Source organism: Xyrauchen texanus, chromosome 2, assembly GCF_025860055.1.
Source record: "Xyrauchen texanus isolate HMW12.3.18 chromosome 2, RBS_HiC_50CHRs, whole genome shotgun sequence".
Classification (NCBI taxonomy): Eukaryota; Metazoa; Chordata; class Actinopteri; order Cypriniformes; family Catostomidae; genus Xyrauchen; species Xyrauchen texanus.
In genome coordinates, this window is record NC_068277.1 from 4,827,979 (window position 1) to 4,849,676 (window position 21,698).

The 21,698-nt window shown below is 38.4% G+C and overlaps 1 protein-coding gene across 1 annotated transcript in view; it reads left to right on the forward strand.

Moving 5' to 3' along the window:
* Positions 1-21,698, forward strand: part of smchd1 (structural maintenance of chromosomes flexible hinge domain containing 1) — a 73,924-nt gene that overhangs the window by 52,003 nt on the left and 223 nt on the right. Inside the window, exons 39-49 of the mRNA XM_052141378.1 lie at positions 173-299; positions 3,085-3,204; positions 3,318-3,403; positions 3,490-3,612; positions 7,172-7,353; positions 9,545-9,654; positions 14,633-14,703; positions 14,794-14,968; positions 18,369-18,527; positions 19,700-19,813; positions 21,299-21,698. The exon at positions 21,299-21,698 is cut by the window's right edge and continues 223 nt beyond it. Of these exons, the coding sequence (XP_051997338.1) occupies positions 173-299; positions 3,085-3,204; positions 3,318-3,403; positions 3,490-3,612; positions 7,172-7,353; positions 9,545-9,654; positions 14,633-14,703; positions 14,794-14,968; positions 18,369-18,527; positions 19,700-19,813; positions 21,299-21,306 (1,275 nt within the window). The 3' untranslated portion in view covers positions 21,307-21,698. The remainder of the gene's footprint in view (positions 1-172; positions 300-3,084; positions 3,205-3,317; positions 3,404-3,489; positions 3,613-7,171; positions 7,354-9,544; positions 9,655-14,632; positions 14,704-14,793; positions 14,969-18,368; positions 18,528-19,699; positions 19,814-21,298) is intronic.

The window sequence follows — 21,698 nt, forward strand, 5'->3', positions numbered from 1 at the left end:
GTAAGTGGTAAAATATCGGTATCGGCCAAATGTTTTTTGTTAAAATCTGACACGGCCAAAATTTCTCACATTGTGCATCCCAAGTGTTTACATTTCTTTTTCATATCTACTGAAATACATTTCTGCTTGTATCGGCCATCCCGACCAGTGTGTGTTTGTTTGTGTCCTGCAGGATTTGGCTCTTTTGGAGAACAGTCCTGGTGTGGATGGTGCTGAATACACCCTGAACTTTCACTTTGAAGATCAGCAGTCTGGTGTCTCCATCACTCCATTCACCCTGCCTTTCATATTCTGCAACGGTCAGTCCACAGAAGCTAGACGTGTTCATTTACATGCTCGATTTATACATGTTTGATACTGCTATTGGATCCGAACTCGTACTCGGAATGCTCCGATACATAAACCGATACCATCTGACGTACGTATGTCATTACGTAAACGTTGTCCTAGTGAGATTATTTTACCGCAAAAGCGGCAATTTAGTGATATAATTATGAAGTTTGCATGAGCGGAGCGACGCTGGCTGCACGTACCTTTATAAAGCTCCTCTTCGTACTGGGGAAACACCGTCATGAGCATCGAGCACTCTGTAGCAGAAGACTATGAACAGAGTGCAAATTCACTTTGTAGTGCGAGGCATTCAGAGTACATCTTTATTTATTTAAATATCAGTCTTTTGTGGTTTAATAATCACTTTGAGGCACGTAGTGACCGGCTTTTCTGTGTGTGACGCTCCTGTCTTATGTGAGAGCTGAAACACTTTGAAATAAAAGCTGTAATAGTCACTGTTAAACTACTACTACTAATAATAATAATAGTAAATCAATAGTAATTGTATTATATTTAAGCAATATCTTACATCTGTGAAAGTTTGTTATGCAGCACTTTACTTGGACGAAAATAACTGATGATTAATTGCTTAATAAAAAATACTTTCATTTGATTTCAATTTTAGTAAATGCATTTTTATACACAGTTTTGCTGATAAATTTGATAGAAACTTGATATGTATTTCAGAAAAAGAAAAGGTAAAACAGGTATGGGACTTGGTATCGTCGAGTACCAAAAACAAAAAGTATCGGCGCTTGTAATCAAAATTCGGTCTCAAAGAAATGCTGTTGGACATCCCTAAAATTCAGTGACATGACAAGTTTCCAGTATTTTCAATGTTTTGTCAGTTGAATGATCGGTACATTTGGGCCTCGTTCATGAAACTTTCCGCCGGATTCACAAACACTTCGCTTCGAGTTAAATGTGTTTGTTCATAATCCCCTCCCATGAAAACACCATATAAGGAGGAAGGCGCGAGACTCACTAGTAAATTCTTTTAACGTCTATGCGTAACCTTAATGAAGTGCATTCACAAAGTACATTTATTTAGCAGTCACAAAAGCGTCTCTTACTTACTGACTTACTGTTATCGCATGTTTTTGCTGTCATCGGAGGCTCTTTTGTGAATGAAACAATAAAAACGGTTTTCAGTTCATGATGGGAGGAGGATGTCCACCATCGTTGACCTTCTATGGTTCAGTTTGCAGTGCATAGCCAGCATTATTTGTGTAACTTCTCAGGTAAATCATGATCTAACCGTGATATACTTAAAACTGGAAGAATCTACAGAGAAATTAATAGAATGCCTGAAGAAGATCTTAGACCGAAACGCTGTAAGATATTACAGATTTACGACAGTGTGCGTGCTTTTATTATTTTCCCATTGACTTGTGTACGTACCAGCCTGCGACGTGTTTATTTATATGTTTAATGGCATTAGCATAGACCATACGTTATCAACTGAACACGATTTACCGATTAACCTAAATTATAGAGCTCATGTTAAAGCTGCACTATGTAACTTTGTGCTCTCTAGCGACATCTGTGGTTGAAACGTAAAATTGCAGCACATTGCAGAAGAACACTTTACGTCAGTCGTGTTTCGGCACCGCACTTCTGGTGGATGAATCATAACGTGCTATTTTCATGTTGATAATATATGATTAAACATTTCAAACTGAAATATTACTTGCTTTGATGAAGATATATATATATTTTGACATATTTTGAATGAATGAATTTTGTACTTTTCTGACACTACACTCAAAGCACTTTTACATAGAGAACAGGCACCTCAAGAAACACCACCAGTGTATTTTAATATGATTTTCAAGTGTTTTATCTACTATTAATGTTTGTATTGTAATACACTTATCAATTTAAGAGGTGAAACTTGTGATATGGCTGATACGAGTTCAATGGAAGACATTAATATTGTTATATTATATTATACAGCCTCAGTTGATAATGCAAGTGAACCGTAAAAAGTAGTTTAGGCTTTGATTTAAAAGAAAACAAAGCTTCTTTTTGTTCTAATTTATTTAACATTTTACGGTTCATTTAATTATTAGTTCATTGTTTCACGACTTCTGAAAGAACACAACATGGTCGGATGTCTTACGCACGATTTACCAAATTATTTCTGCTCATGTTTCATAAATGAGGCCCATTGGACGGACCTCACCGCCTGATTAATTGCGTTAACTTGTGTGACACATTATTGTTTTATATAAATATTAAGAGTGTCAATCGATTACAATTTTGGATCAAATGAATTACATGATATGCCGAATTAATTAATCGAAATAATCACATATATAAATATGTGCTGAGAAAGTAACATTTAATTATATAATTACTAGTTAAATCTAAATAATTTGAAGGATTTATATAATAAATATAATAATTCAGATTAAATGCATTACATTATTGTGGCAGTCAGGTAAAGCATTGATGAGATGACACAAAAAGTGGCTTTAGATATCAATATATTTGTTTCCATATTATTGAACATAAGCCTATTATTGGCCTACAGCAAACAGTTATGCAAATGAATTCATCAATCTGTCTGAGATGGACTTATTAAGGGATTTGCTAATGACGTGTTGATGTACACATTCGTCAGACAGACACCTCGTTTTGTTTGTGTTAAAGCAGCACTAGCAATAATTGCACTAAATGAACCACAGTTCTCAGTGCTCGGAAAAACACTTGCCATTTATAGTTCTCAAAAAGTGTTGTTTTACATTGCAGATGCTGAACGTCAGAAAGTCATGACGACTCTGAGTAAGAAGAAAGATCGTCTGTCCCAAACCGTTTTGATGTACCGTGAGATCTTTGACACCAACGAGCAGCTCAAATCTGAACTTGACTGTAGGCGCTACACTTATTCTGTGTGATTATTCTCTGTTGTGTGTATCTGCGTATCTTACTGTTACTGTTATTGTTATTTCGGCTGTGATTGTATCCATTGGCTTTCTCTTCAGGTCAGGTGCGAGATGCATCTAACAAACTGAATGAACTCAAACCTCAGATTATAAAGAGTGGCTTAAACATCTCCGAACTAACCACTGTGAGTCTCTGTTAGTTTGGTCTTTGTGCAAACATTTATTTGATTCCTGTGTGTCTAGATGTATGTCTGTGTGTATATCTGTCTAGGTATCAGCAATAGAGAATGTAATAAATGGGAGAAAAGATCATTTAAAGATGATGGAGGAGCAGCCTCGACGGAAATGCCTCATTCCAGATCCTTTCAAAGGGATCCCAGGAGTTCTGGGGAAGGTGTGTGTTTGTTTTTGTCATGTAATAATATCTCCGGTGGTCCGATCACAAGTGATACTTTGATCCCATTTCTGTCATCACCTAAAGGGATGTGCTCTCATTTGCTTCATTTTGTTATTACCAACTGAGCTAGGATGAACGTCCCTGCTTTCGACATTTGCTATATTTCAATGTCACAGTTTTTCATTTTTGCATTGTTCTTTACTTTTATTCAATTTAGATGGTAAAAAATGGTCTGCACTTATGTAGCACCTTTTTTAACATTAGCGGTATTCAAAGCGCTTTACACTGTGTCCCATTCACACACACACTCACACACCAATGATGGCAGAGCTGCTATGTAAGGTGCTAGCCTGCCATTGGGAGCAACTTGGGGTTCAGTGTCTTACCCAAGGACACTTCGGCATGTGGAGTCGTGTGCGCCGGGAATCGAAGCGCCAAACCTACGATTAGTGGCCGACCTGCTCTACCAACTGAGGATTTTTCCGTCTTGAGGATTTTAAAGACAGTTAGTTAGTTTAGTTATTCATAAATAATACAATTTATGATCAAATGAACTTACTAAACATGTCTGAAGAGTTTGCAGTCGAAGAATTGATGCATTTCTATGCCCAGCCTCATTTTTTTGAACGGAGTATTCGTACATCAAACAGAAACATAGAGGAGGATACAGGCAGGAAGACCAAAGACCCCAAATCTGGTAGAGAACGTCATCTTGAGGATTTTAAAGACAATTAGTTTGTTTAGTTAGTCATAAATAATTACATTTATGTTCAAATGTAGAACCAGAAATTATATCCTGCTGAAAAGACCAGCATAGTTGGTCACCAGGCTTCCTAACCAATTAATATTTAATGTAAACATGAATTTTAATACCATAAAAAATACATCTGGAGGATTCCAAATACCAATTGGACGCAGCTTCTACATTTGTATTTTTATTAAATATTCGTTAGAAATGGGAGTGTTTGCATTTACCTCTTAAAGGGATAGTTCACCCAAAAATGAAAATTCAGTCATTGTTTACTCACCCCTGTGTTGTTATAACACTCTATGACTTTCTTTATTATTCTGAACACAAAGGGAGAAATTGTGAATAAATGTTGTGCTCTGTGATGTCATACAGTGTCAGTTTATGGTGACCACTTCAAGTTTCAAAAGAACACAAAAGTGTAATTCAGAAGTCTAATCAATTATTATATGAGACTCATGATTATTATGAAAGCATACGATGAGCTTTGGTGAGAAACAAACCTAAATCGAATGTATTTGTAGCTGGGCAGAGGGCCGGTTGTGATTCTGCACACCCGGCCCCTAATTTGGCTGATGAAGCCCGAGAGGGATAAAGGCAACCGGAGATGGCCCTGCGAGAGAGAGAGAGAGTGAGTTACGGGCAGCTGCCCGACAACTGTGTGTGTCCTTTTGGTTCAGTTTATCATTTAAAATGTTATTTATATCAAGCCGGTTCTCACCTCCTTTCCATTGAACTGTACAGTATTATTTAGTAAAAGTGTTCACGGACTGTTAATCTCCTGTGCGTGTTCATGACAGGCCACGAGAGCAACAGTTCAGCCCCTCGCAACATTGGGGTGTTCAATAGTGAACTCGTTTAATCTAAAAACAGGTCCTCCAGAGCGATAGTGACAACAAAACACAACACATCTGCACACAAAACAGAGAACAGAACTAACTAACATGTCTGAAGAGTTTGCAGTCGAAGAATTTATGCATTTCTATACCCAGCCTTATTTTTTTGAACGGAGTATTTGTAAATCAAACAGAAACATAGAGGAGGCAACAGGCAGCCACAGTCACACCGTGTCCTTACCTGACGGCAAACGACACGCCATCTTTTCTACAGTATGTTAATCAGAGTTTTTGTCCTAACCAGCCGTGACTTGCGACGGTACATTCTATCGATCACTTGTTTTCTTTTTTAGCATCGAGCCAGGTAACTCAGTCAGCTGTGAGCTGGCACCAGTCCAAAAACATTCTCATAACAATATATTAAAGCCAGCAACTCATGTGTGGATGAGCCGGTTTAAAACGTCTTGATTTTGACCAAGAATGTTACAAATACTGAATGTCTCGCTGTGAGGTATGTCAAAAATACTCACCGGTGCAGAATGGAGAAGAGGTGACAGAGGACTCAAAAAAATAAGGTTGGGCATAGAAATGCATCTATTCGACTACAAACTTAAAAAAGAAATTCAATGTTATAAATTGTTTCTCACCAAACCTTATCGTACATTTTCATAACCATCATGAGTCTCATGGAATAATTGATTAGACTTCTGAATTATACCTTTTGTGTTCTTTTGAAACTTGATGAAGTGGTCACTATAAACTGACTCTGTATGACATCACAGAGCACAACATTTATTCACAATTACTCCCTTTGTGTTCAGAATAATAAAGAAAGTCATATAGTGTTATAACAACACAGGGTGACTGGATTTTCATTTTTGGTGAACTATTCCTTTAATATATTTTCAGTCCACTGAATATTCATACATTTAGGCTACATTAATGTAATTTACCGTTATCTTATTAATGTGATAAACAGTGTGCATAGAAAATAGCAATATTACTTTTTTATTATTAATATTATTATTAAAACTTACATTTATGGATTGTGAATTATTTCAGATATTACTTTTGACTTTTAGACCAGCATCCGACCAATGTTATCATATTATTTATTTTAATAACCTTTTATGTTATTTTTAATTGAATTTCAGTTTTGTTTTAATATTTTTCTTGTATGATTTTTTGTAGTTTTTAATAGTTTTCATTTAATAAAAATATTTCTATTTAGTAATGATTTATTTTTGTTTTAGTTTTAGCAATTTTAGACTTCTGTTTTGAATTTCTTCAACAAAAATAATGTAACAATTATGCAAACAAATATACAAATTTAACCGATATATTATTGTAATGGAAGCAGTGCACATTGCCACTGAGGTAAATGCATTCCCATTACTGCCAACTAAGGAACTAAAATATAATTAAATAACATGGCAAATTTCAACGTATGAAAACTAAAAATAAATTTTTTTTTTTCGTGAACTAAACTATAAGATACGAATATTAGATGGAAAAACTAAAACTAAACAAAAACTAGAAATCTTGCCTTGACAACTAACTGAAATAAAATACAAAACACAAACTATACTTTTGTTAAATTTGCCATCCAAAATGATGTGAATTGATGACAATTAAAGCAAAATTATAACGTTTTAGTTTGTGTAATGCATTTCGGCATTACCTCATTCTGCTGTCTTTGCCATGGTCTAAGGATCCCTGGTATACGTCGTTTTGAGAGATTAGGTGTGATTTCAAGGGTTTGTGATTCAGAGCCACAGATTGTGTTGTGTGACTCAACTGTGCATTTGCTTTGAGAGTCATTGTGTTGTGGTGCTTAGCAGATTTTGTTTTCGATTTAGTTTATTTTTTCCATCTAATATTCGTATAACATCCTGCATCCTTTGAAATATAGACCTGAAATTACACAAGGAGTGATTTACATCATTTATGTGTGTTTGTGTGTGATTTGTAGGTAGCTCATCTGGCGCAAATAGAGGATGATGATGCAGCGAAGGTGATCTCCTGGCATCTGCTGGGTGACATGGACTGTGTGGTCACTGAAACGACCGCTGCGGCCAAGAGAATCTATGATGATACACAAGGGCGACAGCAAGTCATCCCGCTTGAGACTGTGTTTTGGAGACCAAACAACAGGTACACACATGCAGTCTTGTAAAGTAAAACATCAACTAATGTGACATTTGAATGTACTATCAATGGCTTCATGACTCATTCTATGAGTAGATTTCACACGAGATCAGTAAAAGATGCTGTTTTAACTACTCAATGATGATTTAAAGTAATATATAACAGTGGATAATGTGTAATTTGTAATGTTTGCATTCATGACGATAATGCGCTAACACTATACTCAGCCATATTATGTGCCGATAGCCCTATGTTATTGTAATTGATGATGACACTGATACTACTGCAAAGATGGGTTTATAAAAGAGTGTTAATGGGCAGAATAAACACAAAAGAGAGGCATACCTTACTTTGGGCAAATGGTTTGTGCTGCATATGGTACATGAGTGAACGGACACTTAAGAGTATTTGAGTAGATTTTACTACGTTTTTAGAATAATTAAACAGTTATATGTTTTTGGAAAATGTCTCTACCCGAACAATCGTACACTTCGCTAATAACTACATGCCGGTGTGTTCATATTAAATGATCTTGACTGACTGAACCATGTAACCATGTCGGCCTCAAGGTAGGTGTTGCTCTAGCTCACACCTACCGATGACGTGGACCAATGGCAGTAAGAAAGTGTTAAGCAGCCGGTACAAAGTTTTCCTGAAAGTTTGCATTGGTGAGCTCTTACGAGCCACCAAAAGCAATGCAAAAACACCTTACTGGGTATATTTAGCTCTAAATGATGTCACACTTATTCATTCTTTGATTTTGTAGGAAGTGTGCAGGGGCCTTGATACATTTCCATTTGAAAACTCTTATGAAAGTATGCGATCCTAGAACGTGTTTCCAAAAGTTTTTATTCTTAGTGGAGGAAAACGCCATTCCTGTGTTGAAGAGAGGCATTAATGTAACAAAATCAATGCGATTTCAACCGTAAATGAATACGTGTGGACTAGGCCTAAAGCCTAGGCCTACAGATTTTTTTTTTTTTCAATGGATCAAGAGAAGTCGGGCATGAAAATATTGTTATTTATAATAACGTTTTTAACATTAACTTTTAACTATTAATGTACAGCCAAAAAAGTGGATAACTGTTAAATACTAACCTGAAGTATTTTAAAAAAAAGGGTACTAAAGAGGGTGCTAAAGAAGGTACTAAAGAAGGTGCTAAAGAGGGTACTAAAGAGGGTGCTATAGAAGTTACTAAAGAGGGTGCTATAGAGGGTCCTAAAGAGGGTGCTATAGAAGTTACTAAAGAGGGTACTAAAGAGGGTACTAAAGAGGGTGCTATAGAAGGTACTAAAGAGGGTGCTATAGAAGGTACTAAAGAGGGTGCTATAGAAGGTACTAAATAGGGTACTAAAGAGGGTGCTATAGAAGGTACTAAAGAGGGTGCTATAGAAGGTACTAAAGAGGGTGCTATAGAAGGTACTAAAGAGGGTGCTATAGAAGGTACTAAAGAGGGTGCTATAGAAGGTACTAAAGAGGGTGCTAAAGAAAGTGTTAAAGAAGGTACACTGTTTGAGTTGGATTAATATCTTCTTCCAATATCAGCATAATCAGACCGATATCAATGACCGATATTAATGATAGTAAAAGTGACAATAGAAACAAAGCTTAAATAATGCATGAGCTTTAACAAAATAATTAACGTTAGTGCTTTTATAAATTGATAAACTTCACATTTCTACCTTTTTAAATCCTCCAAAAATAAAGCCCTGTTCACTTCTATTTCAGGTGTCTCGTTGTAACCTTGACTTTTCTTTTTAAGAAAAGGAGTGACAAATCTCAATATTTTTTTGTGGTAATCAACATTATGCCACAAATGCTGGGCGGCTTAAATGGGGGAGGCTGTGGCTCAGGTGGTAGAGTGGGTCGGCCACTAATCGCAGGATTGATGGGTCGAATCCCGGCCCACACTACTCCACATGCCGAAGTATCCTTGGGAAGACACTGAACCCCAAGTTGCTCCCAATGGCAGACTAGCACCTTGCATGGCAGCTCTGCCATCATTGGTGTGTGAATGTGTGTGTGAATGGGTGAATGTGCCACAGTGTAAAGCCCTTTGAATACCGTTAAGGTTAAAAAGGCGCTATATAAGTGCAGACCATTTACCATTTACCATATACTGTAAGATTATTAGTATATTTATATGCCTTATATTATCTCAGCTGTATCTTTGTGTTGTTCTTTGTGTTGTCTTAGGCCGCTGCCTCACATCAGGAATGGTTCGGCTCTCTTCCGTCCTCTTGGAAATCCAATTTTTATCAAAGATCTGCTTATTTTTCCTCAATTTGTAGAAAGCTGCAATAAAGGCAAGTGCTCACGTCATTCACTCTTACAGCAAAATCATATGTACTTTGTATTATATCACTTGTTATTTAGTACTGTGATGGGGCCTAAAACCTGTCAGGAACCCTTCGTGAACACCATTTCTCGTTTTTCTAATGTTTTTTTTATCATATGTTAAAGACTTTAAATAGGTCTATAATAGTCAGTTCATTGGGATCACGATTCATGTTCTTTTATAAGCAGTTTATAAATCAGTTTGAATGTTTTGGGAGCTTGTCATAGACCTAAAGAGGAATTCATTATATTCAGTAGAGATTCAGGTGGTAGAATGGGTCGGCTGCTAATCACAGGGTTGGTGGTTCGATTCCCGGCCCACATGACTCCACATGCCGAAGTGTCCTTGGGCAAGACACTGAACCCCAAGTTGCTCCCAATGGCAGACTAGCCTTGCATAAAAAGTTTTTTATATTTTAGTTGTACTGTTTTAGTTTAATGGATCTGTTTGACTGTTCCAACAATGTTTTTGTTACATGAACAAAAACATGGTAACGATCGGGGCTCGACATAGGAGTCAAATGCACAAATTCATATAGTTATTTCATTGCCGGCGGCTGCGCGTTGTGGATCCCAGTCAATGGTTAAGTGTTATTAAACCATTTATACCGTCGAATCCAGGGCATGCTGAGTGACTCCAGTCAGGCTTCCTAATTGGCCCAGTTGCTAGGTTGGGTTGTGTCATGTTGGGTTAACTTCCTTGTGGTCACTATAATGTTGTTCTCTCTCTCGATGGTATACGTGGTGAGTTGTGCATGGATGCCGTAGAGAATAAGGTCTCTATGGTAACGCGCTCAACAAGCCATGTGATAAGCTGCACAGATTGACGGTCTCGGATGCAGAAGTAACTGAGATTCATCCTCCGCCACCCGGATTGAGGCGAGTCAGTATGCCACCACGAGGACCTTGAGCTCATTGGGAATTGGGCATTCAAAATGTATACAGCGGTTACCACATGTTGTATGCAAAAACACAGATGGAATCACTCAATGTCATGGAACAGACGGGATAGCCTTCATTGCCTTAGATGCCCAACCCCCTGTTGCCAGTTTGTGGTTTGTACCACCTCGGACCACTGTCGGTAGGTTCTCACCACTGTTGTTTAGGAGCACCCCACAAGCCTTGCCATTTCAGAGATGCTCTGACCCAGTCATCTGGCTATAACATACTGGCCCTTGTCAAAGTCGCTCAGGTCTTTCCTCCTGCCCATTTCTCCACCATTCAACACGTTGACTATGAGAATTGATTGTTCACTTACCATCTAATCTACCCAGACCTTGACATGTGAGCTTGTCAGGAGACGATGAACGTTATTCGCTTCACCTGTGAGTGGTCATAATGTTTTGGCTCATCTGTGTATATAATCTGCAAGTGATGCATGCTTCAAAATGAATGTGTGAAGCTGGCCACTCATACAATGAAAACTCCTCATCATGATCATCACGCATGCACTCTGAAGTGTGCAGCACATACAGACTATGTATTTATTTAATTCACAGCTTTATAGGGATTAATAATAATAAATGGCCAAAATAAAAGCTCTATTTATATGCACGTATGCATTTTTGCTTAAAGATTGCACTTGGTGGGCACATTAAATGTCCTGGAAAATTGTGCTTTGAAAAGAGCGGGATCCCAGTTTTATTTGGGGCTTGTCGAGTGTTAATCTTGGATCCTGGTTGTACTGAAAAATAGTACAACGCAGTCTCAAGACATTAAGTGGTGTGAAACAGATTTTCCAGAACAAATAATCCATGATTGACCAATTTATGTACTTTAGTTTCCATTTGAAAGAAGAATGAGAGCGTGAGTGTTTAAACTCATTATTTGAGTGTTTGAGAGTTTATGGGGAAGCTTCAAGTTGTACGAATGGAGTAGTTATGCAGCGTGTTTTTTGTCACAACTTTGTTGTGTAGTTAAGTATACATTGGATTCACTGTGTTTGAGTTCATCTATATTTTAAATGTTTCCAGATGAAACGACCAGCTTAATGCATCATGGAATGATGTCATGGAACTTCCTTTTAAGAGACGGTTTTTGTCCTTATTTGTAACGCTTCATCTCAGCTCATGTCCTGGCAGAACGATTACATTGTAGTAATAGAATGAGCTAATGGTGTGTGTGTGTGTGTTTTGGATTTGACAATGATTTTTTGTATGAAATGTTTGGCCGCTTGAGGATGTTGGCAGCATGCTGTGCATTGTTTTCAAAAGCTTGTGTGCAGGTTTGTGTGATCAGAGGAATCATGTTTAACTCCGAGTACTCAAGCATTGCTATTGATTATGTGTTTTCTTTATTTCCCCTTCAAAGTTTATTTTTTTAAGGAAACCACTGATTATAAATACGATGTTGTGCATGTTTTGATTTAGTTGGAAACCCGTTGCAAAAATGTATCAGATGGTTTACAAGGCTGCAAAATGTCACCGTTATAATTCAGCATACAAGTACAAATGCTTTAACTTTTCTGGTCTTTCTTGAAAGCAAACTGTGCAGCTGGAATTTGGATATGTTCATGTCAATACTCGGAGTGTTTTTACCCCAAAAAGTGTCAAACACAGTCCTGGCTCATTATATATGTGTATATGGTATTGAAAAGTGGCACCTTCCTTTGGTATTCACAGTCATGTTTGTCTGGAAGGGTTCGATGTGTAACCCGTTTTTTGATGATGATACCAATTCTTCTTCCCTGAAGTTGGACAATAGAATTATGCATTTCTTTTGGGATTTTATTCTATTTGGATCTTTTTTTACATTTAAATTTCTTAATTTTACCATTCATTGTCATAAATAAGCAAAATTCAGAACCGACACTTCTATAAGTTGAAGCATGAAGACGACAACACCAGCAACAGCAATAAGCCTAAAGATGCCCGTGTTTAATAAACAGTAAATGTTTCATTAATAATTTTTTTTTTTTCTCTCAACAAATAATATAGTTTCTATCTTAGTTGTAGGCTGTTTGCAGTTGCCAAGCAACATGGCACTTTAGTGCATTAACATAGAATGTGTGTGTGTGCGCGCGTGTGTGTGTGTGTGTGTGCGAAGGCTCAACCCATTAGAAATCTGATCTACGTCTAAAATTATTCTGAATATTTATCTGTAATTTAAACCTTAAACTCTGGTTTGGGCTGCCACCCACAATTTTTCACACTCAAATTTAAAAGCTTATCATTCACAAATACTTTGGACTAATTAAAAAAATTAAAAAAATCTGAATTTCCACCAAATACAAAAAAAAATGACATTTTATTCATAAATAATATTGTGCATGTTTATAATCGTGTGATTCACAATTTGTTTTTGTAAACAACAGAAATTGTTTTTGTTAATTATTGTTAATTATAATTGTATTCTCCATCACAATATACAGATCTGAAAGATAGGTGGCGCTCTTACGCATTTTAGCCCTCACAGACGTGCTCGTCCATTGACATTCAGTCGAATATCTCGGCCTCTGAGTGGACTAGAGGCATTAGAAAGCAGAGATCATCCCCCTCTGTGATGATATATAACATGTTATCATCAATAGTCAAAAGTAAGCATGCTTTTTACAGCTGGATGGCATATTTTGTTTTGGATATCTAAGATATAACACCACACAAGCTCACAGACAAGTAAAAAATGACACATTTTTAGAAAAGAAGATAAAAGTTTTTAGCTATTTGGGAGCTTTGGGACTTGGCACTTAAAAGAGAGGTTTGTATTTGATGACTTACAGAAATCATATTTCACGTTGCGATTCGTTAAAAATCTTTCGAACTGTGGTATTAGTGCAACACAATAAAGAGAATGAGAGCTTTCATTTGATATGACTCGTCCATTTAGGTGCTATGTGAAGGTCTTTTATTCTCATGTAGATATGTCTACCACATCACCTCGAGGGAGCGCTAATTGTCACCGCAAATATTTTGAGGCCTTATTTTGTTATTTTAAGTAAAAAAAATGCTTTTCAAATGATACCTCATATGCATATGCCTGACTTATGTATACGGAAACTTTAACATTTTAAGCATCAACTTATAGCGAAAATAATAAAAAAAATATAGCGCTACTGCCCTGTAGTGGCTTTCCTATAAGCCAGGGCCAGGTGATAAGATGATCTTTACTCATAGATTGGCGTAAACAATGTCCACACATCAATATCCATTTCAAATGCTTTGTTGTCCATTTAATGACATATATATATTACAGAGGGTAAAGCATGTTGCTCTATGGTAAGAACCATATGTTTCCGCCACCTGTCCCCGATGCAACCCACGGGAAGTTTAGATACCACATTAAATTAACAGGTGACCACACCCACACCACTGGTGCACACTGCCATCTAGTGGTTTGATCAATCATTACGTTTGGCTCCTACATTCCCAAACGAATGACTGCAGTAATTCTAATAATTGCATTTATTATTGCTAAAAGAATTGTTTAAGGAACCGGAATCATTAGGGAGATTAAATGACTTACGATTTCCATCCCTAATTATATTACTGGTCAAATACTTTGGAAGATTTCTACATTTGATCAAAAACAGTCAAAAATGGTTTATGTTGTTTGCAGTGACCCTGTTGTGTCATTTCTGGTATACTAGGGGTTAGGGATGTGCTCGAGTAGTCGATTAATCGAGTACTCGTTCAGCTTTAAATATTCAACTAGTAAAAACACTCCTCCGATATAAAATTGGACTCTTTTTGGACTAGACGAGGGAATGCAAAACGTATTGCAAAGGAACGCAAAACTGTTGCGAGTGCATGCAGAACTCGTTGCCATTAAATCAAAAGGAACGTTTTGTGATTTAAGTTCATGTCCTGAAGCGCTCTATATGCCAGAGTACTCCTAAACGCTGACAAAATTCACTTTTATCAGACAGATGCTCCATTTTGTCCCACCCAAGCCACTAATATCAATGGAAATACATCAACACTGAAAAACTCTTGTTCTCTGTTTCCACAGTGTTTACGAGTCTTCTTGGAGACACTATCCTGGTGGATGACTTGGATTCTGCTAACGATTATCGCAGGGGGGTAAGAGCACGAGTGTGTGTGTCGGGGGTGTTTTTATGTGTTTACTGCAACATGTGCACATGTTCACGTGTTTGTGAATGTGTTTGGCAGGTCGTCCAGAATAAAGTGCTGTGTCCAACGCTTCTAACTCGTCATGGTGAACGGATCCGCAGCAACGGCAAGTTTGGAGGCCTACAGAATAAAGCTCCGTCCATAGAGAAACTGAGAGGTCAAGTGTTTGGTGCTCCATTACCCAAAGAGTACAACAACACACACGCTCAGCTCGGTAATAAACACCCTCTCTCTCTTTCTCTCTGTCTCTCTCTCTCTCTCTCTCGCTCTCTGTCTCTCTCTTTCTCAAAGTAGCTTTATTGGCATGTGTAAACAGTACAATATTGCCAAAAACAATAAACTCACTCTATCTCTCTCTCTCCCTATCTCTCTCTCTCTATTTCACTCTCACTCTATCTCTCTCTTTATCTCTCTCTCAATTTCACTCTCTCTCTCTCTCTCTCTCTCTCTCTCTCTCTCTCTATTTCACTCACACTCTCTCACTCTGTCTCTCTCTCTATACTTTGAAGATTAAATAATTAGAAAATATCTCATTTTGTTCATAGAAGTTTTATATATAATTTTTCTTCCCTTTCTTTAAAGGAAGAGTTTACCCAAAAATAACATTGTCATCATTTACCCGACCTTAAGTTGTTCCGAACCCGTATAACTTTTTTTGGAACACACACACACACACACACACACACACACACACACACACACACAAAAGGCTGTTTTTACCGTCATGGCTTTAAAAATGTGTCTGAAGATAATAATTTTTTACATATATTATGTTTTTAAGCCAATGACCCCCCCAAACTGAATCACATTTATAATTTGCAAGATATGATTTATGTAATCCCATATAAGCGCTTTACAGAGATAAATTCATAAATACATCATATTAACCTCAGCCGTCCTGCCATTTACACATGAGTTCTGTTGTGCAGATGATGGGTCACCCGTTTAGTCACGCTGTCATGCAACTTTTGGCCATATGTCGTGTATTCACACACAGGATCAAAGAATTAATCACCGAGTTAAAGATGTGATTATTGGCTGAATGTAATAAACACATGAATCCCTGAGAAGAGACTTCCAAATCGGTTGTGACGTGTAATATACATTAGGGGGATATTAGGCCTAATCTGTGAATTAAGAATGTGAGTAAGTTTTGAAACATCCATCCATCTTCAACCGCTTATCCGAAGTCGGATCGCGGGGAAGCAGCTCCAGCAGGGGGCCCCAGACTTCCCTATCCCTAGCCACATTGAGATGTAATCTCTCCACCTAGTCCTGGAACTTCCCCGAGGCCTCCCAGCTGGACGTGCCTGAAACACCTCCCTAGGGAGGCACGCAGTAGGCATCCTTACCAGATGCCCAAACCACCTCAACTGACTCCTTTCTACTCCGAGCTCCTCACGAATGACTGAGCTCCTCACCCTATCTATAAGGAAGAAGCCCGCCACCCTTCTGAGGAAGCCTATTTCGACCGCTTGTACTCGCGACCTAGTTCTTTCGGTCATGACCCAACCTTCATGACCATAGGTGAGGGTAGGGACGAAAATTGACTGGTAGATCGAGAGCTTTGCCTTCCAGCTCAGCACTCTTTTCGTGACAACGGTGCGATAGAGCGAGTGTAATACCGCCCCCGCTGCCCCCGAGTCTCCGGCCAACCTCCCGCTCCATTGTCCCCTCACTCGTGAACAAGACCCCGAGGTACTTGAACTCCTTCACTTGGGGCAATACCTCCTTCCCTACCCGGGGTTCGCACTCCATAACCTAATTAAATGTAGACACTACTCTAATCACATTTTGGATACTGAGCAGCTCGTGATATCCAGACACATGCATAACTGGGGTTTAACAAAGATTATTACGTCTCTGTGGCATGGGGGCGTGGTCGTGTGTCGGTCTGCGGGAGAGAGAGAGCGGTAAGTACTGTCAACTGGTTGGTTTGAGCAATGGAGGAGTCAGGAGACAGCGAAGCAGGTTTTGAGGTCAGTACTTTTAATTTGAGGGTCTCTGTACATATGACGTAACCACCCTTAAAATGAAGCATTCACACAAAAATAGCACACTCGGGCAGTCGTGCTTTCTGGACACTCTCTCTCGACACTTGGCTTTCCTTAAATGTCTCTCTCCGTATCACTACAACAAGACACAGGTGTTGGAGATAATTACAAACCAGGTGACAAGCTTTACTGCTCTCTCTCTCTCTCTCTCTCTCCCGGTGTGTGTGTGTGTGTGTGTGGGTGTGTGGGTGTGTGGGTGGGTGGGTGTGTATATATATATATATGTGTATGTATATACACACTGGCGGCCAAAAGTTTGGAATAATGTGCAGATTTTGCTGTTTTGGAAGGAAATTGGTAATGTAATTCCCAAAGTGGCGTTCAGCTGATCACAAAGTATAGTCAGGACATTACTGATGTAAACAGCATCATCACTATTTGAGAAGTCATTTTAAATCACATCTAGACAGCAGCATCACTCCAACACCTTATCCTTGAGTAATCAAGATAAATTGATCATTTGGTGATAGAAAAACACTTGCCATTATATAAAACAGCTGAAAGATGTTTGGTTCATTAAATGAAGCTTAACGTTGTCTTTGTGTTTGTTATTGAGTTGCCACAGTATGCAATAGACTGGCATGTCTTAAGGTCAGTATTATGTCAAAAATGGCAAAAAAGAAACTTAATCTAGAAACTCATCAGTCAATCATTGTTTTGAGGATTGAAGGCGATACAATGCTTGAAATTGCCTAAAACTGAAGATTTCACACAAAGGTGTACACTACAGTCTTCAAAGACAAAGCACAACTGACTCTAACAAGGACAGAAAGAGATGTGGAAGACCAGATGTGCAACTAAACAAGAGAGAAGTACATCAGAGTCTCTAGTTTGAGAAATAGACGCCTCACATGTCCTCCGCTGACGGCTTCATTGAATTCTACCCGCTAAACACCAGTTTCATGAACAACAGTAAAGAGAAGACTCTTATGGGAAGAAGTGCAAAGAAAAAGACAGAAAATCAAAAAGAAAAGGTTCGAGTGGGCAAAGAAACACAGACATTGGACAACAGATAATTGGAAAAGAGTGTTACGGATCTCAACCCCATTGAGCTTTTGTGGGATCAGCTAGACTGCGTGAGAAGTGCCCGACAAGACAATCACATCTATGGCAAGTGCTACAGGAAGTGTGGGGTGAAAGGTCATGTGCTACAGGAAGTGTGGGGTGAAAGGTCACCGGAGTATCTGGACAAACTGACAGCTAGAATCACAAGGATCTGCAAAGCTGTCATGTGGAGGATTTTTTTTTATGAGTGTTTTGATGTAGTTTAAGAAGTTCTGAAAATGTTTTGCAAATTGTAGTATTAAATTGTCATGTTATTAATGTCCCGACTAAACATTGTGATCAGTTGAATGCCACATTGGTGAATAAAAGCACCAATTTCTTTCCATAAGAGCAAAATCTGCACAGTTGTGCATTTAAGAGTAAATGACAGAATGTTTATTTTTGGGTGAATTATTCTTTTATTAGGGGGGAAATGAAGTATGAAAATGTTTAACAGAAGTCTTATTGAAGTCTTATGTTTGCTTAATAGTTTCTTCCGTGTGTGTGTTTGTGTAGAGTTGTTGCAGCAGTATTTGGTTGCGATGAAGAAGGCATCTGAAGTTCAATCTGACCTTAACATTCATTTGCAATACCTGCAAAGTCCTCCGATGAAACGCAAGCGACAGGAACTCAAGCAGCAGGAGCAAGAGCTGAGAGACATTGAGGAAACGCTCAGTACGTGTTTCCGACTAAACTTTTTGTCAATCTGATTGGCTGGCTGCTACGAAGAAGTAGGGAGTCAGGGTGCACCGGTTTATATCGGTCTGCTGTGAAATAAAGTTTTGATAAAATTGGGCAGACAGGTACGTTGAGATGTTCAGAGAAAGAACTAGTCACTCGATTTGCCCACATTTGCCTTGACTAGGGCATTAAATCATTGAAAAATATTCTAGAATTTCGTTTGAGCCAATTAATAGGAAGAAAACCAGATATCCACTAGCAAAAGTATATTCTGCTTATAAGTTAAGCTCAGTCAATAGCATTTGTAGCATAATGTTGATTACCACAAAAAAAAGACTTTATTTAATAAATCACAGGAAGTTATTTACAGTAACAGATTTCAGGATGTCATGTCGTAAAGACAACTAAATTATTATATTGAATATAACTTCACACGGATAAGGTTAGTAAGCAGTTTTATTACAGTAAAATCATGTTGACGCGTATTTTACGTCTTGTGGCTATAGTTTTGAAACGGAGTATTTTAATGGCTCCATTCACTTCCATTGTACGTTCCTCACTGTAATTTTTGTTTTTGTTTTGAACAAACTAGTGAAAAGTCAAAATCATTTTTTGTGGTAATTAACATTAATAACGGCAGTCTTGACCAACACAATATAGGCATCGTTTTAAATCTTAGAAGCTGTACTTTACAATGCGTGCAGACTTTATGACCAAAACTGAACAAGGGCTTTGAAATTTGTAGACAAATCAGAAGTGTCCCGTTTTGATCATTTATTAAAAACTTTGCACTGTACTTAATATTGTAAACGATAAAAATATCAAACTTCTGTAATAGTCATGTGTCATATGTCGTTGGAAAGCGTAAAAAGAGTATAAAACAGCCAGCCTGTTTGTTTTACTCGCAGACAAATATATAGCAAGTAATCGCTAAGTACATGTCATTGGCATACAGTGGAAGTCAGAAGTTTACGTTCCCTGTCTTAGGTCAGTTCGGATTACTCCTTTATTATAAGAATGTGAATGTCAGAATAATAGTTGACAGAATGATTTATTTCAGCTTTTATTTCTTTCATCACATTCCCATTTCCATAAGTTTCTACCCAATCCTTTCTGTGACTGCTGGCAATAATTGCGATTTAAAGTGTGTTTGTGTGTTTTTGCAGCCAGTGCTCCTGAGCGATTGTCTCGCGCTGTGACAGTAAAACGAACCCTTGAGCCGGAAACACCTAATCCTGATGTTCCTACTAAAAGAACCCGCCGCAAAAGCCACAAACTGGGTACAGTTTTTAAATATCTGTGTATATATGCTCCAAGTCATCGAAAATCATCTAAAGTTTTATTTATTTATCTTTTAATCAGAATTCAGGGTTCCCATTGTCATGGGAAATATGGAAATATAAACCTGAAAATATCATAACATTGTGATATTGGGATTTGCATGCCTAAAAAAAAAAGTCCTGCCAATTACAAAGAAATCTTGGGGAAAGAAAGTAATGGAAATGTTTGTGGCGAATCAAGTTTTTTCTTATTATGCTCAGATTTACAATATTACATTGGCTTGAAATTTCTATTTGTCAGTGCAATTTCTTTAAAATGTACAATACACCAATGAGCCAAATCATTATGACCACTCAGATGATAACACAGCGAATAATGTTGATCATCTCCTAACAATGTCACATGTCAAGGTCTGGGTAGATTAGATGGTAAGTGAACAATCAGTTCTCCTAGTTAACATGTTGAATGCTGGAGAAATGGGCAGGAGGAAAAACCTGAGCGACTTTGACAAGGGCCAAATTCTTATGGCCGGACGACTGGGCCAGAGCATCTCTGAAACGGCAAGGCTTCTGGTGAGTACCTACCGACAGCGGTCCGAGAAGGGACAAACTGTCAACAGGGTGTTGAGCGCCTAAGGCTCATCAATGCGTGAGGGCAACGGAGGCTATCCTGTCTGGACCGAACCGACAGAAGGTCTACTGTGGCACAAGTCACATTTTTTTTAATGATGGTTACTGGAGGAATGAGTCAAAACACACAGTGCACCACACCCTGCTGCTTATGGGGCTGCATAGCTGCAGTCTGGTCAGAGTGCCCAAGATGACCCCTGTCCACCGTTGAAGGCACCTACAATGGGCATGTGAGCATCGGAACTGTACCTTGGAGCAGTGGAAGGAGGTCACCTGGTCCAATTAGTCCCGTTTTCTTTTACCTCACGTGGACGGCCGTGTACGTGTGCGCCATTTACCCGGGGAAGTGATGGCATCAGGATGCATTGTGGGAAGATGACAAGCCAGTGAACGGAGTGTGATGCTCTGGGCAATGTTCTGCTGGGAAACTCTGGGTGCAAACATTCATGTGGATGTCAGTTTGATGCATGCCACTTACCTAAACATTGCAGACCAGGTACACCCCTTCATGGTATGGATGTGCTCGACCATTAAGTTCGATCCACGGCAGCACCACCTTACCAGACTTGAAGGATCTGCTGCTAATGTCTCAGTGCCAGATACCACAGCACACCTTCAGGGGTCTTGTAGAGTTCATGTCTCGGCAGGTCGACTCTGTTTTGGTGGCACGCAGAGGACCGACAGCACATTAGGCAGGTGGTCATAATGTTTTGGCTCATTCGTGTATATACAAATCTTCATCTTTCCATCTTCATGGAAATTAATCGGTCAAAAGGTGGTTTTCTTTTTTCTCAATTGTGTCCGTTGCGTTTGTATACTCAAATTAACATCACCTTTTTCCCCCCCTTTTTTCAGATTCATGATGTATTGCGAGGAGGCAGTGATGACTCTCCCAACAGCACTTACCTGCTGCAAAACTTTACTGGAAGTCTCACATAAGGGAGTCTATGATTTTTGAGAGTTTATTTTGAGTATCAAAGACCGATCGATTGTTCCAAGTTTGTATTTCTAAGCAAATCTTTCAGTTCTCTTTTTATATTTGACAAGTTTACTGATAAAATTGTTCCTGTTAGATTTTAACAGACAAGGCAGCTTACGTGAATGGACTGGGTCCATGTATATTTTGTATCTTTCTGTGGGAGAACATTGTTTACTCTTACACGAAGGTCTTGTCTTTTCTTTAATCAACACGTCTTGCAGCAATCGCACTATCTGTAAGAGCAAACATTTTTTATAAAAGTGAAATAAGACATGG